The 15824-nt window shown below is 42.5% G+C and overlaps 3 protein-coding genes across 3 annotated transcripts; 1 reads left to right on the top strand and 2 right to left on the bottom strand.

Annotated features, from left to right (window-relative positions):
* The first annotated feature begins 463 nt into the window (after positions 1-463).
* LOC115728754 (E3 ubiquitin-protein ligase ATL4) lies at positions 464-1832 on the top strand. The gene is made up of 2 exons (XM_030659127.2): positions 464-1492; positions 1576-1832. Exon 1 carries the CDS (start codon positions 478-480, stop codon positions 1486-1488), a length of 1011 nt encoding a protein of 336 aa, XP_030514987.1. The 5' UTR covers positions 464-477; the 3' UTR covers positions 1489-1492; positions 1576-1832.
* A 1610-nt stretch (positions 1833-3442) lies between these two features.
* Positions 3443-6346, bottom strand: LOC125314411. Its single transcript, XM_048276542.1, has 2 exons — positions 6225-6346; positions 3443-4136 (listed from the first exon to the last, which is right to left on the bottom strand). The coding sequence occupies exons 1-2, from the start codon at positions 6313-6315 to the stop codon at positions 3553-3555; spliced, it is 675 nt and encodes a 224-aa protein (XP_048132499.1). The 5' UTR covers positions 6316-6346; the 3' UTR covers positions 3443-3552.
* Positions 6347-9393: 3047 nt separating this feature from the next.
* LOC115728756 (acyl carrier protein 1, mitochondrial) lies at positions 9394-13718 on the bottom strand. Its single transcript, XM_030659131.2, has 2 exons — positions 13439-13718; positions 9394-9811 (listed from the first exon to the last, which is right to left on the bottom strand). Exons 1-2 carry the CDS (start codon positions 13646-13648, stop codon positions 9635-9637), a joined length of 387 nt encoding a protein of 128 aa, XP_030514991.1. The 5' UTR covers positions 13649-13718; the 3' UTR covers positions 9394-9634.
* Positions 13719-15824: the final 2106 nt, after the last annotated feature.

Below are 15824 nucleotides of genomic sequence, written 5' to 3' on the forward strand. Positions count from 1 at the left end.
AGAGAAGGTTGTGGTGCCACGTGCGCCACTCAGCGCACGTTAGCCAGCCCGTCCCCGCCTTCATTCATTTTTCCATCTCCCTCTCTCCCTGTGCAATTCACAGGCGCTTCGAATTTGCTTAGCTGCATTTACTCTCCCTCCCTCTCTCGTTCAACTCGCAACCACAGAGCCATTTATTAGAGCTCTCTCGGAATTCTCTCCTTCGACATCTCATCGTCACCGGGAATTATTGCGCCGCCGCCTCCTCCTCCTCCTCCGCCATAACCTCCGCTGCGCGGGGGCGCTCTCGGCGACAGCTCTCCGTCCTCTCTCCTACGCTCCGTCGCGTGCCACTCACGTGATCCTCCCCCTCCTCTCCTCTCCTCTCTTTCCCATTGCTGTCGTCGTCGTCGTTGTATGTTCATATATATCTCTCTCTCACTCTCGTACAACTGACCTCCTCTCCCTCCCTCTGTATCTCTCCCCCTCTAGAATAAGATGTCCACAGGGCCGCCGTTTTTCCTCAGCGACGAGACGCGCTCTCCTTCGCCGCCATCTCCTCCTTCGCTGGCCAACCTGAGCCCGAGCATCATCATCACGCTCATGGTCCTCTCCGTCACCATCATCGTCACCACCTGCGTCTGCCTCCTCTTCCGTCACCTACATCGCCTCCCCCTCCCTCCCTGCCTCCTCCACCGCCACCCCTCCCCCTCCTCTCCTCCTCTCCCCACCTCCGCTCCTCCTCCTCCTCCTCCTCTTCATCAGGACACCGCCCATAGCGACTCCTTCATCGACTCGCTCCCTCTCTTCTCCTTCTCCTCGGTGACGCGCCGCTCCTCCGGGGCCGCCGACGGCGACTGCGCTGTCTGCCTCTGCAAGTTCAAGCAGCACGACCTGCTCCGGTTGCTTCCCCTGTGCTGCCACGCCTTCCACGCTGAGTGCATCGACACGTGGCTCCAGGCTAACCGCACGTGCCCCCTCTGCCGATCCAACGTCCACGCCTGCGAGGCCGACCTCGAGGCCCTGCTCCAAGCGTCGGCGAGGATCAACTCCGGCGATGGCGGAGGATCAGGGAGCTTCAGGCTCGAGATCGGCTCCGTGAGCCGGGGCCGATCCTCCGTCGACGGCGGCGGAGTCGAGTCGCGGCGGTCCTACTCCATCGGCTCCTTCGACTACGTCGTGGAAGCGGACTCAGAGGTCGCGGTCGCCGGCGATCGGCGGCACCGGAGGAGCCTCTCGGACAAGGAGGACGGCGCGGCCCAGCCGGCCTTCGGTGTGGACGAGAGCCTCGCCGCGGACGTCGCCGCAGGGAGGAGCTGGCTCGGAGAGTACATGGATCGGCTCTCGGCGACGCTCTCTTCGCGGACCGCATCCTTCCGGAGCTCGAGGAGGTTCTTCACGGGCAGCAGCCGCCGGAGCGAGGTCTCCGGCGTCGGCGAGTGGGACCTGGAGGCGAGCCGTGTGGGCGAAGAAATCAGCGAGCTCTTCCGATGGGTCTCAGGGGTGTAACCGGTGAGACGGGATTAACACACACAGACCAATCGCACTTGCTACGTGCCACTCACTTTTTGCTGACGTCACTCCCACCTCACTCGGAGCTCATGTAGCAAAACCGGGCGCGGCGATAGCAGAAACGGAGCCAGAGGGGCTCGTGACTCACGCGAGCTCCGCCCCTATCGCCGGGGGACCAATTAATTCTTTTTTTAAATATTTTTTCTTGTCAATATGACTCTCCTTTTTTTTCCCTCTATAAAAATTTCCTACGAAGGGCCGAGATCCACTCCCTGTAGAGTTCGGACGGCCGAGATCAGATATAGAAGACATGACGTGGCACTACTTACTGTCGCTGGAATTTGCTAGAGGTAAATGAAGGACAACAGCGGTGACCATTAATGGATATGATGGGCGCGCGCAACGGGATAGGTCACCAACCACTTAATAACAAGAAGGGTGCAAAATTGATTGACAATACCAAAAACCGCACGGCCCCAATTTAATTCCGTAATTAAGATTCTGTCCTGTTTCTTTAACACCTTTTTTTTTTTTTTTGGGCAATTGGGTCCCTGCCCTCTATGTTATCTTCTATTTTCGGGCTAATCTGGTGAATATAGAAGGAATTGAAATTGGAATTGGAATTGAAATTGCTAGATGCCGTCATGAGGAGAGGGAGAGGGAGATGGGGTTGTTTAATTAGGATTTTTCTCGATTTGTTCAACAAAACGAAACCGAATTGGCACGAATTTAGGTCACCACGTCTGCTTCGAGGGTGATCGGGACACCTGTACTCTCACTTGCTCGAGGCTTGTTAGTTATGATTCTATCTACTGAATCTAAAATGCTGCATCAAAAACGGCAAACGGAACTCTAATTAAAAATAAAAATAAATCCATTTTACGCGTGACATGGAACATCGGTGCGAAACACGGGCCCAAACGTTGCGGATCGGTTCGTTCTTACACGCAAATTGTCTTATCGTGCCGTGTCGTCTTTGTGGTTTCAGTCTATACTGGGATTGAAGGGGAGGAGGAAGAAGACGCCTCCTTGCATGAGTCTTTTTAACTCTTGGGCAGTTTTCCATCAAACGATCGAAACTCCGAGCGAGTCACGGGATTCACCCCCGGGCATTGTCTGCTTCGGATCCTCCGCTGCTTTCCGCTTTTTAATAACCGAAAGAAGGTTCCGACCGACAAAAAGGGAAAAATAACCGAAAGAAGGAAACGAGGAAAGAAAGAGAGGAAAAAACGCGCGAGCTTGCTTGTGATGCCTCTCGACGAGATCTCGTCATGCTATTGGTTCCGAATTTGAATCCAAGGTCGACGGGTAGTCCAAAAAAATAGGCTGTCCAAACTTGCGGATGAACAGTTCAATTAGTCACGGACCGGGGATCGGAGAAGTTCTCGTTTTATCGTCGATTCGAAGTTCCTCGGTGCATCCGGCCAATGTCTTCCCGGTTCAATGGATTCACCGTTGGTCGAATGGCGTTACGGTCCTTGGTTCTTAGCACAGGAATTGGAACGCGGGCGCGGGTGCGGGTGCCTCCGTCTTTTTATGTCCAAGGATTTCACGTATTGTGCTCGGGTTTGGCTGGCGTGCCGATATCTTGTTTGGTATGCCGGGTTGCCCCCAAGAATGCGTATGGAGGGAGGGCCGAGGTTTCGCAGGCTTCCTTCCTTCCTCACAAAGGAAAGCCTTGTGTTTGGTCGGTCCCGGACTGGTGATGTGGGGCGCTAATGCAGGAGTGCTTCTCGTAAGTCCACCCGGGGACCATGCGAAGACACAGCTTTTGTTCTCGACTTCGAGTTCTCCCGAAACAGTTAGGACGAAGATGATGCCTCTATAATTAGACAAGAAGTCCGGAACCCTAAATTAGACAGTGGCTCAATCATCAGCTAGCTGCAAATTCTCAAGGATAAGATCTGGAGTTTGTCGCTTGTCCCTTTTATCTGTCCATCTCAAGATCAGGTAACATTGAAGTGCAAAATCTATTCTGTCCCTTTGATAACAAAATTCGTGCATTCTCTTCTCGGGCGCTCCACATTGCTGTCTGTAAGTAGAGAATACAAGGCATTAGCATTACAAATGCAACAAAAGAATGCACAAACAGTAGAGCGTCATCATTAAAGTGTTCTTCAGCATTGCGGTTCTCTTCAGACCGCCGCTGCAAGGATTGCTACTCCCGCTGAAGCAGCCCTTCTTTTGTTTGATCCCGACGCCTTGATCTTCGAGAACAAACGTGGAATTCACATGGTCGCTGCTGAACAAGACGCACCAGAAGAAGGGGCCTTTGTGAGCCCCGACTAAGCCGACTCCGACCTCTGTGTGCGACTTGTTTCTCAGGAGAGAGAGGCTCATCTTGTCTTTCACTAGAACCTGTGAGAAGGCCAGCGACGGCTCGAGGTACTTGGAATGGCAACCCACGATTTGACCGGTTAGGGTACCGAAAGTCGGTAGCTCGACGCCACAATTCGGAGCAAATATCTCGGTGAAGTCGTCTTCTGGTACTTTGCAGTGCGGAATGTTGTTAGTGCAGTTTCCCTTGCATAGCTCGATGTATTGCAAGGCCATGCACCCTATACCCGGGCTGTCATTCAGTGCTGGAAGCTTGAGGGCCGTCCTGTTCTTGTTGATCATGTCCACAAGATCATTCGCTGGGTTTCCTGCTGGATCTCCACCGTTAGAAAACTGTGAAAGACATATGCCTACGCCCTAACGGCACAAGCTTGATAATATAAAGTTCTTTGTCTATCTTCCAGTGTAGTCGTTCATTTTGCTAGAGCAACATATGGACTTTTGGTATCACCTGCACAATCACCCAACTTCAAACCTTATGTAGCTTTTGTTTTTTGTTTGGCGAAATCCTGAACAAAATCAATACGTTGAATAGCTCTTTCCCTTCGTCTTATACTACTTCAAAGTACACGACATCGTCTGAGTCAATCAATAGTTGTATATTGTCCATACTAAACCACTCACAGATTTTCAGTAATAATGCATGTATGTGCTTTCATGAGATCATTGGAACAACATGTGCTTTTACATACGTGCAATGAAGCAGATAGAAGGAAGTCTTGACTACTTACGGAAGTTCCCATATAAGAAGAGATGCTTTCCAACTGGGTCATGCATTTAGACTGATGCAGAGATATAAAATTCAGTTTTTACTTTTCTAAGATGCTTTCCAACATGTTAGAGATGAGCAATTCTAACCATCCCGCAAATTAATTCTATCTAATAACTAATCTAGAAATGAGCACATGATCTAATCCATGTCCATCTGAAACACTACAGGTGCTGCTTTAGCAATGCTCTGGTCGCCGTGATCGGCCATCGAAGATTTATTCTGTCACCAATCCCCAATCCTCGTTCAGGTACTTATGCCCTGACCTACTCACCAAGTTCATAAACCTTGGTAGCTTCCGGTCAAATATCAGATTCCTCTACTTAATCCTTCGCCAAACGGCAAATGTCGAGAAAATAACAGAAAGCAAATAGCAAATTGTCTCAATGTCCAAGTGCTTAGGGGGAAAAAGGATGCAGGAGGTTTCACTTTTTGAAAATGGAGGCAAGCCTCAAGAGTCGCCTGTGGACGACAACTAAAATCCTTATCAACTTGAGTAGCCTAACATTTGAGGGACGACTTATCGACTTGAGTAGCCTAACATTTGAGGGCCAGCGGACGACAACTAAAATCCTTGTCGATTTGAGTAGCCTAACATTTGAGGATCATGTTCTCTTATCTTAAAACAGAGAAGATGAACAATTAATCAAAAATAATCATGGCTTGTTTGCTTTTGGGATGAATAGAGATTAAATGATCCCTAAAGCCACTTTCAACTGATCTCGGAAGCTGCATCTGATGCAACTTGGGATATAGATCAGATATAGAGCTATAAAGCTTGTCCATCCATGGTGGTGAACTACATAGGTCATTGTTTATGAGAATGAATCTCTTGACCAGTGAAGAAAAGTAAGTGTAGACAATATGTAATACAACTCCGTCTCTTCAGACGTGGCATATTCATCTACGCAACACCAAAACGCCAAGGACAATTGATTTGAGTATATTCACCCTCCCCATTCATGCTAGATTCTTTACAACAGTTTCCGTAAGATTAACTTCTTGAAAGGTCGTTGGCAGTCCTAGAAAAGGCCCTGACTTACAACCAGCAACTCCGAAAAGCGAAGCTGCTCTCCACCGTCCACAATAGTTAAATAGATAGTGCCCGCAGAAGGCTACTTGCTGAAGCATCCTCACTGTTTATTTTCGGTTGAAAGTATTTCTATTTTTTCCACGACAAAAAGCACATTTTTACTCTTTATTTGCATATTGGGCACCAGTGGACATACTAGAGCTGTGTCTCCTGTCTCCTCAGATGGCGAAAATGAAGAAATCAAACTTTCCATAGCAATTGACAAAACAGGTTCACACCTTTTTACTGGAAAAACCAATTACTTTGGTTATGCCGCCAAGACAACACTATCAGGATACTACCCTTTTACTTACTCCCAAGAACGAGTTCCGTTGCCGACCCCAATTACATTGGAGTATAACTGAGCGTATGCACTTTTATAACCCATCGTATTCCTACGCACAATCTACTCACATCATCTTCACAATCACGCCAGTACAAAGCAACGGAGGCAATTCATCGGAGCATCAAGCCCAATTGGCCGATAGGCAAAGTCGAAAGAACGCCACGACAGAATCCATTAAACGTGCGATGGTAACAAAGGGGGAAGCTCACCGTGATTCTTGGAGCAGACCAGAGCCGCGGCGAGCAGCGAATGACAAAGCACAGCCCACGCGCCCGCACCGCGACTCGGCTTCATCGCCATCTTCCGCCCCCACAAAAAAAACTCGTCCGGATCAACAAAAAGGGCGGGAGTGAAGTGGAGGTGATGCAGGGGGAAAAAAGGCGAAGAAAGAGGAAACCCTAGAGCTTGAGAGAGAAAATGTAAAAGGGGGTTCGATCCCAACTCATATTCAAAGAAACAGAGCGAAAGGTGAGGATTTGATTAGGGTTTGTTTACATTGTTGGATTGCATTACAGGACATGATTGAATGATTGAGCTTCTTTGTTGCAGAGGTCCGGAAAGTGGAGGAGGGAAGGTGGTCCCTACTAGCCGTTAAGAGGGGAAGGAAGAAATTGCTGGACGCTTTTCCGACCTCCTTTTTGTCCGAAAGGGAAGGAAAAATGGAGCGAATTCCGAGGTTTGAAAAATTGCCGGGTGGGGCCCACGACAAGGCCCGACATTCATTTGACTGCCCAAAATAATCCAATGTTGGACGGCAAAGAGGTGTCCTCGTCGGCACTACTTTGGAAAGGATAATTGATTCTCGGATTTCCGAATTTCAATATAATCTCTTAACTATAGTTCAAAATTTGATATTTAATATTGTTTCTAAAATTTTTATCCTGAATTTTTTTAGACATACTCAATTTAGTCGCTAGACCGTATGAAAATATTGAAAAAAAAAATTGTCCTTAAACTTGAATTAGTGGAAGGAACAATCCAGAGATAAAATTAAAAATATACCGAAAGTTAGAGGATCACATTAAGTAAATTTAAAGTTCAAAGAATTCATTACACATGGGCTAAAGTTCATGAATCATTTGTGTTCTTATCCTATTAGAAAATTGAATATCTTCTTACTAAGAATATTAAATAAGGCATTCGAATGCTCGTTATTAAACACTTTTACCGCCATGACGTGCAACAATCATTGTTTTGGAAATGGAATATTTTCTTATTGAAATGTTAAATAAGTGTCTCGACTACTTCTTATCAAGAACATTTTTGTATCGCGGTGTCTTATGTGAACTTCCCGCTACTGAATTGTCGAGGTGGCATCCTGAACGTGGACGAATAGACGATGTAGCTTGCGCGCATTTAGCTTTGTATCTACCTTTCATCAACAGGATTATTTGATTCTTGGAGTACAGACAATTTCGACGTAAAAACTCGATTTTTCCTCGTGGATAAATGAAATCACAAGTTATAACCGTGGGATTTTCATGCTGTCAATATCCACTATATTAGGAATGATCTGTTTGGTGTTGTTTGGGAACTAGGATTTAATGAGAATACTGGAAATTTGGGTAAAAAATAATGAGAATTCTAAAATCTTTGTGAGTATGGAAATGACGGTAAATCTAAAAATTACCGGAAACCCATGTCGCACGCGTACAAGTCGTGCGTATTCGCAGGTGTAGAATTCGATGTGATGCAATGAGAAGCAATATGGTGTTCGTGAATTGAATGGACATGTAAAATTTGACATGGGCTGATGCGTATTGGAAACACGACAATCTACGCATTCATACTTGCAACAGGAGAATCAAGTTGTTCTTCGCATCTTGTTGAGCTTCTATTTGGTGTGACACTTGATGATGTTCGTTTTGGTACTTCACACGTCCGATTTGGGTTGAGATTCCTTCTCACAAAATTCCATTGATCGATAGAATGAATGTGGCAAACACTGGCCTCAACCATCTATAACTGGTGTACAGTCGAACAGTCCTCGAATGCCCTCGAATGCCTCAACTCATCTCTCTCTCTTCAAGCTTAAGGGAAAAACATAAAAAGAAGAAACTCAGCTACATAAGTGTGTGCGTGTATACCCACACACACACACAACAAGGTCGAAAAACTAGCCAAACGGGAACATATTACAAAAAGACTAGCAAACTTCAGAGTGACTTGTCCAATTGGAAAGGTAAAAAGTAGTCCATGGCTCACCGTTCCCCACCTCTATCGCCAAAGTGTGTTCCTCTTGCATTTCGTAACACCAACTAGGAAGTGATGACTTTTTGTCTAACTGAAGGTGATGGTGTACCTGTCCAGTCGCCCTTTGGTGCTTGAGAGTAAGATGAAGACGAACACATGTTGAATTGAGTATCACAATGCATCCTTGGTTTTCGGATACTAAATCCAGAAGCGAAAAAACCAAAAACTTCTCGAAATGGTTTCTTCAGCCCAAGAAAAAAAAGAGCTAAACCAACGGAAAGTGAGTCATCCTAAGCTTTTAAACACAAAGGAGTGAACATTTCAATAGAACTCAAGATGTTGATTCGCTATCATCATAATAGCGGATGCAGAAGGCTCGAGTTTTGACAGGGCTCATCTCGTGAGACATGATGGGCAGCTTCAAAACTCGAACCTTAAGCAGCATCATACACAAGATTCCGGAGTCTCCTTTGCCACATCCTTTAAAGTGGTTTAACATGGTGGTTCCTTATAACTTCACAAGCACACAACCACTTTATGAAAGGACATGACAATGCAGCGCTTGGGCAAAATATAAAACGGAAGCACAACTAGTAAAACACATTTACGAACGAAAAGAGATACGAAACAATAAAACACACGCAAAGCCATTTTGATGTCATGTTTTTAGCTTCCCATCCCTCCCATTTTGCTCAATTAGTTTTGCAGCCAGCTCAAAGAATCCAAGAATAGACACAGAAACGATAATGCAGTGCAAAATGGGCTATCCATTAGGTTGTGTTAACCACACCAATCCAGCAGTCACCCTCAACGGATGGGAAATCTATGCAAATAAAGAAAAAGATCTACACACTCACAAATATATGGCACGAGGAAGAATTTGATTACAAAAATCAACTCCAAACACATACGATATCCATTCAATCATTAATGTCAACTTTTTAGCTTCCTATCCCTCCAATTTTGCTCAATTAGTTTTGCAGCCAGCTCAAAGAATCCAGGAACCGACACAGAAACGATAATGCAGTGCAAAATGGGCTCTGCATTAGGTTGTGCTAACCATACCAATCCAGCAGTTACCCTCAACTGATGGGAAAGCTATGCAAATAAAGAAAAAGATCTAACATTTGCTTTTATCATGCAAGTACATTCACATGCAAGCTAAAAGGAAAGTATAAGCCAATCTAAAATTGCAAGTGCAGACAAATGATTAAGTTATTCATCATCATCAATTTCCTGTGAAAGATTGATAGTTTGCACAAAGGCAAAAAGAGGATTTTAGTTCCTAGGTGGCTAATCTTTTATCACAAAAGTTGAGATTATTTTCCATCCAGTCCTTCACCTTCAAAACAAAGCAAGCAAAGAGGAAGCTGAGCAGCTCATTGTCTACACGATACAGGATAGCCAAAAGATGCATCAGCTCGAATTAACCAGCCATAGGATGATTGTAGATGTACTCAATAGCAAGACGACAGGAGTCAATTTTATCAGCTTCCAAATCTGGGATTTCGAGCTTAAACTCTTCTTCCAGTGCCATTACAATCTCTACGTTGTCCAAGCTATCCAGACCCAAATCATTCTGGAAATGAACATCAGGAGACACCTGCAAAGACAGAGAGAATCCCGTCTTATGAAATCCTTGCCAATTTGCAATGTCACTCTTTAATTAATCATCACACGAGATTGGCAGAGCTAAATGTTCTACATACAGCCAACACTTCTACTTTTGTACAGGATTTTCCAGTTGTGCTTTGGCACCCTTTTGGTGCCCCAAAATAACAGTTTTGTATGGAGAAGAGGAAGATAGTAATCAAGCACAAAACCTCCTTAATAAGAGGATACAAACAAGTAACTTCACCTCAATAGTGTGCTCGAGCTCCACCATCAATTTATATTAGGAAGCAAATATAGTGATAACACAGAAATTGAAAGCACTCAAGGAAATGAGAAACATGAACATATGTTTCTCATAAAGAAATAAAAAGGAGGGGAAAAGAAAGAGATAGATAACGAATACATATCATCAGCAGCAATACATGAGTATTGAAAGATGAAAATCAACTAACATTCACCAAAAATAGAGTTGTGACAAAAGAAATTAGAAAGCCAATTGCAATGGAATCAATCAGAGACTCTCGAATTCCATGTGTAAATCCTTTTCAGAAATCAGCCAGACATATTTCAGAAGCTGATGGCAAAAAGCTGATCTTTGCATTTTCAGTGGAACTCCAACATCTTTCAAATAGCAAATCATACACATATTTGTGGATTGTAACTTTTGAATTTTCCATTTCTCACTCAACGACGGCTCGTGCGAGTAGGAAACAGAAAATATCTATTCTAGTTCTACCCCTTGGAAATACAAATGATTATCCATTAGAACTGGTCTTATTCAAAATTCCCGGAAGCACCAATCTGTACTAATGTAGTTTAAGGGACATCCAGTCCAACATTCTATACATTTGAAATTTAGGCTCTTTCCTCTTCCTCATTTTAGTTCTTCCTGTGGTTTCTCTTGTATCCAGTGTGTAAGTATGAAAAATTTTACTTTTACTGACAGATCTCGCATAAAGAAAGAGGGAAATTTCTACCAAAATGCCATCTCCAAGGAACAGGAAAAACAGGTGATTTTTTCAATTGCTGGACAGTTGATATAATTAAGGCTGAGTCATTAATGTCCAGCACGACAGAGACCTCTGGAACTTTGATAAAAACGTAAAAAAAATAAAGAAGCAAGTCATGCTGCTGGTCTTTAACGCAGAGATTCTTGACATTAATGTTATCATGGGTGAGAAAAACAGCACCATAAGAAAGGAGGAAACTAGCTGTACAAGTATTGGAAGGGGAAGCACTCAGCCCCTCTTTAGTTTGAACACACAGATACAGAGGAAAACTAACTTCAGATCACAAATAGTAGCCAGAAGCGCCAAGTATGCTTAAGATGAGATTTACGATTCTATAAAGATAATCACGACAGATCTGTCTGTTTCTGCTTGTTTACCATAATTGCAATAAACTTCATCACTGAAGGCAATCGCCAAGAAAGCTTATCATGGGCCAAAAGAATTGCTTGGTTGGGTTTGCATTGGGACAAGCACAGTCTTTGAAGAAGTGAAGCAAGATGACCATATGTACCAGGTCCAATGGTCAACATATTTGGGGGTTGCCATAGTTGCAAGAGCTTACACTATGCGGGAAAACGTTTGACTGTTCCTACAAATAATTTTGGGTGCCTGCAAATTAATATCTTTTGGTTAGGATTTCAACTTGAGCATTCTCCTGCCAAAAGTGAACCAGAGAACGTGTTAAACTGAAAACAATGATTCCCTCATCAGCTTCTTGCAGGAGCTTGAATTTCACTAGTAAGAAGGAGGAAAGATCTGAAGGACATTAATGACGGAATGCACTTGAGATGTATGTGGAAAAAATGTTTCATCGACATGCAAAAGATACCAAGAACTCATCATTCCCTCCTTATTGTATTATAAGAGTTAATCCTCTAGAAGCAAAAGGCATATTGACCATTATAAAAGCGCAAAAAAAGAGCACATAAAGACTCTACAGCAATGTACACACATGAAGAATATCCTCTTTATTCAACTTATAAAACCTGCAATGCCAATCCATTCCAAAACAGCAAAAAAATTGACAGATGTTAATGCGGTGCAACTAGCCATGGCTTCTCACAGAGCACAATACCCTGCTAATGTCTCATCAGCCTTCTTGCAATCAAGATGCATGAAAAGGAAAGTTTCTAATGCAAGTTTCTGAGATGGGGCTCAGATATTTTGGGGGAAACATGAAATTTTTAGGCTGATTGCATAAACTCACTATCTTATGGCCCCCTTTTCTTTTTAAGGTCATCTGAGATAAGGAGCCTTATCATGTTGATCCCCAGAAAAGCAAAACAACCTAAGGAATGAATCAATTGAGAAGAGGATTTAAGTCAATAGATTTCATAAGCATACAACATTGCCACCAAGTCTTAAGTATTTCATTTGTCTGATTTGTCTGACCTAGTATAATTAATCAGTAGCAATGGAAAGGCTTCACTTTCGATCAATCTATCTCCAACCATGTCCTTCATGACCTCTCTTTATCTAGCTAGAGGAAACAGCCAACTATTGGGTCTGAAAGAAGCATTCCAACACCTCAACTCATGCCAATGAAGTGGCATTGCATTCTCCTGGATGACGTTGCACTGCATAACAGAAGTTATAAAACAATCTGAAGCCTCTGTTCACACAATACCACCCCTCCCTCCATTGTCCCTCCTCCTATACACACCCAAGAGAATAAAGAGCATTGACAATTCCCCCGGAAGCTCTCTGCTGCATGATGCAACTGTTCTGAATATCATTTCACACGCTACCCCTCTCTTTCCCATGAGACAAAGAGGACGAAATAATCCTAGTTTGCGGGAAAAAAATTCCACATTTGTTATGCAATTATTTCTGCGAGCATACCCAGACTTTGTCACCCCAAGGCTACGTTCTAGAGTAGCTTTCCCTATGAAGTATCAAGCGGGATCAGAATAAAGGGATGCCTACCAACTGACTCCCAAAATGCTACCGAGGAAAAAAAACTACCCTTGCAGGACTTTGGAGACAAGATCAATAATCCAGCTTCAGCCAAAAAGCTACCTGTAGAGGCTGTTCAAACAATCATCACATGAGGGAACCTTGTCAACAAAAACCTATTCTTTTCTCCAAAATTGCTTTCATGGGAAATTACTTCTTGAGATTTCTGGTGAAAAAATTATTTCTCCCTGAGTAGTATATCTCAAAAGTAATTTGAAGGAACGAAATGACGTCCTCACCTATAATTCACACAAAAAGCAAAACAAAAACACCAAAGACACGGCAGATTTTTCAAATTCGCCACGAAAATAGTAAACTTTCGAACCCCCCCAAAATTCAATAACATTCTACTTATCTACCGAGATGGCAATGATAATGAAAAATGCAGCTCCTCCAAGCTAAGAATTGAATCGCAGCCTCACCGAGATTGAGAGAACCAAAAAAGAATTACACCACAGTATTCGCCTGCAACATCTTAGGCATCAGAAGGCAATGCGAATTAGCCAACCTCTAAATATAACCCAGGTCAAATAGCTCCATTCACTCGAAGAGTGACAGAAAGCTGACGAAACAATCGAACGTGACCTCAACCCAATCGCTGCAGAAGAAATCAAGCTATCGCGAAAGCGCAGGCGAGAACGAGAGCTGACCGTGGCGGGATCGACTTTGGGGAAGCTCTTGACGACGGCGAGGACTCTCTCGGCGACCTCCTCCTTGGTGAGATGGTCGTCGCCGTGCGACGACATGGACCGGGACGCGGAGCTTCCGAGGAGACTCCATTCCCGCGATCTCGGGCCGGCTAGGGTTTGGGCTCGCGCGGGGAGGCGGATGTGGCGGAGAATCGCAGCTCTCATTGCCATCTCTCTCTCTCTCTCTCTCGCTCTCTCTCTCTCTCTGTGTGACGGCAGAGGATGGAGGAGGCAAGCGTAGTAGGATGCTGCAGCAGGAGAAAAAAAAAATTTCGAAAATAATTTATTTTTCTTTATAAGAATTACTTGAGACGATCCTACCAAAAAAAAAATCATAAACATATTTTACCGATACCAATTCAGCCTTAAATCTTTCAATCGTATCAACTGAACCTTAAATATTTTCGTATTGATACTAATTGAGCCCCCAATCAATTTAGGCCGGGAATTAGGATATTAACGGTTTTATGTGATACGAAGATACGAACGACGCTAATGTAAATATTTTTTTTATAATTTTTTATTTTTTTGGTTAAAATTTTTCCCCACCAAAAATCAAACGAATCAAATAACTTTTCCTCTTCGACCCAAAAAAAATAATAATAATAATAACTTTTCCTCATCAACCCAAAAAAAAAATAATAATAATAACTCGTCCTCACTTGGGTGAATTTTTAACTCGATTAAATATTTTAAATCAGAAATAGTGAAATTTATCAAGCACATTAAAAATTGAAACTTAAGCATTTTAATAGAAGTTACCGATGTTAGGTCTGCTTTCAGTATAATTTTTTTCTAACATTTATGATTGAATGATTGTCATATTTGTTTGGAGCTAGCTTCGTAATCGAATTCTCCCGCGTGCCATTTATTTGCGAGTGGGTAAATAATTTCTTACACGTGCAGTGGACCTAGTAAAAATTCTTAATTAAATTTAATAAATTTAAATAATACTAACTGATTTTTGGTTAGAAGACTCGATTAAGAGCTTGCTTTTTTAAGCAAAAGAAAAAAGAACGCGATTTTTCCATTTCTTGCCAAAATATAAATTATTATTCAGATTTCCAAAAATTATGACCTATGTGAATCTCCGGATCGGCATTTAAATCTTGAGAAAGTTTCGGGTGTCGTGGATTTAGAAAAAAAAAAGTCAAGCTGCATGAATTGTAAATTTTCTATTAAATAAAATGTAATAAGTAATGAACGATTTATTGTCTAATCAGCTACTTCGTGTGTCTTTTGACCCCAAAAAAAAAAATGCTTGTGTCTGAAATTTTCCAATTAAGCAAAAAGTAAATACTCTTAATTTGTTCCGGAAGGGAGGGGCTACCAATTTATATAATAAATTATTTGGTCCGCACTTTGCACGGTTAATAACTACACTAACATAAAGATTGAAGCATATGAAAATAGATTTGACTAATTGAATTAGCCTAATACAGTTAAAATATAAACCTTTGATGAATAGGAGGGCAGAAAGACACTCTGTTTCAATAAGTTGGGGAAGAATAAAGGGACAACATTGTTGTATATTGACCTATATTATTTAGAAAAATAGTGGTTTTGATCTGCTCATAGATACCGTTAAAACCTTCATTTCTAAACATAGAGCAGTCGATTATGACACGCCAATTATTTTCTACTCTGATTATTAACTTCTCCCAGGACTGAAGCAACAAGATTTATAAGTCACAAATTCTTGCATGGAATTGTAAATTAATTTATTTTGTTGTATTCTTTGTTAGATAGCTTGAAGGAAAACAAGCTTGTCAAGCGAAATTCAAAAACAAGAAATCGAATGTATAAAACGATGGAGAAATTATCTCTAAAAAATCCATGTTTATTTAATTCAATTCCATTGTGAATTCACATCAATCTCAATAACTATTCATAACGAATTTATTAAGTGAATTTATTTCAATAATAACTATCGGTGTAATCACTTAGACTACTAGTCGGTTGCATTCAAAATAACCTACGTTGTTTAAAATTTTGTTGCAAGAAGTTTTTTTTTTTTTCTTTTTTATGTAACAAGGTGATCCGGCAAGTTTTCGCGCTCGTCGACTAGTTTACCTTTTCAAGAGGGTGTCGCGTGGCAGTTGTGCATGCAAAAATATGATGTAAAGTTTCACTTGATAAACATAACCATTTAAATTTTTCTTAATTTTGGTTTTAGCTATTTGCAGTAGATTGTTGACAAATCATTCGAGATGTCGTCAAGCCCCTTTTAAACATCTTAAATTAGTGGAAAGCAAAGCAAAAAGTCCAAAGCTCAGGGGCATTCAGGGCAATTATCCCAAAGTCGAAGGGCACGGATTGCAATTTTCCGGGAAACCTGTGAAGGACA

The sequence above is a fragment of the Rhodamnia argentea genome, chromosome 3 (genome assembly GCF_020921035.1).
Source record: "Rhodamnia argentea isolate NSW1041297 chromosome 3, ASM2092103v1, whole genome shotgun sequence".
Taxonomy (NCBI): Eukaryota; Viridiplantae; Streptophyta; class Magnoliopsida; order Myrtales; family Myrtaceae; genus Rhodamnia; species Rhodamnia argentea.

What these genes read in the sequence shown, in the direction of transcription:
- LOC115728754 (XM_030659127.2), top strand. Translation starts at nt 478, where the DNA reads ATGTCCACAGGGCCGCCGTTTTTCCTCAGCGACGAGACGCGCTCTCCT.
- LOC125314411 (XM_048276542.1), bottom strand. Translation starts at nt 6,315, where the DNA reads ATGGCGATGAAGCCGAGTCGCGGTGCGGGCGCGTGGGCTGTGCTTTGT. An exon ending in GGTCTGCTCCAAGAATCACG is followed by an intron (nt 4,137 to 6,224) that starts GTGAGCTTCCCC and finishes GAGATCCAGCAG; the next exon opens with GAAACCCAGCGAATGATCTT.
- LOC115728756 (XM_030659131.2), bottom strand. Translation starts at nt 13,648, where the DNA reads ATGGCAATGAGAGCTGCGATTCTCCGCCACATCCGCCTCCCCGCGCGA. An exon ending in CCAAAGTCGATCCCGCCACG is followed by an intron (nt 9,812 to 13,438) that starts GTCAGCTCTCGT and finishes CTGTCTTTGCAG; the next exon opens with GTGTCTCCTGATGTTCATTT.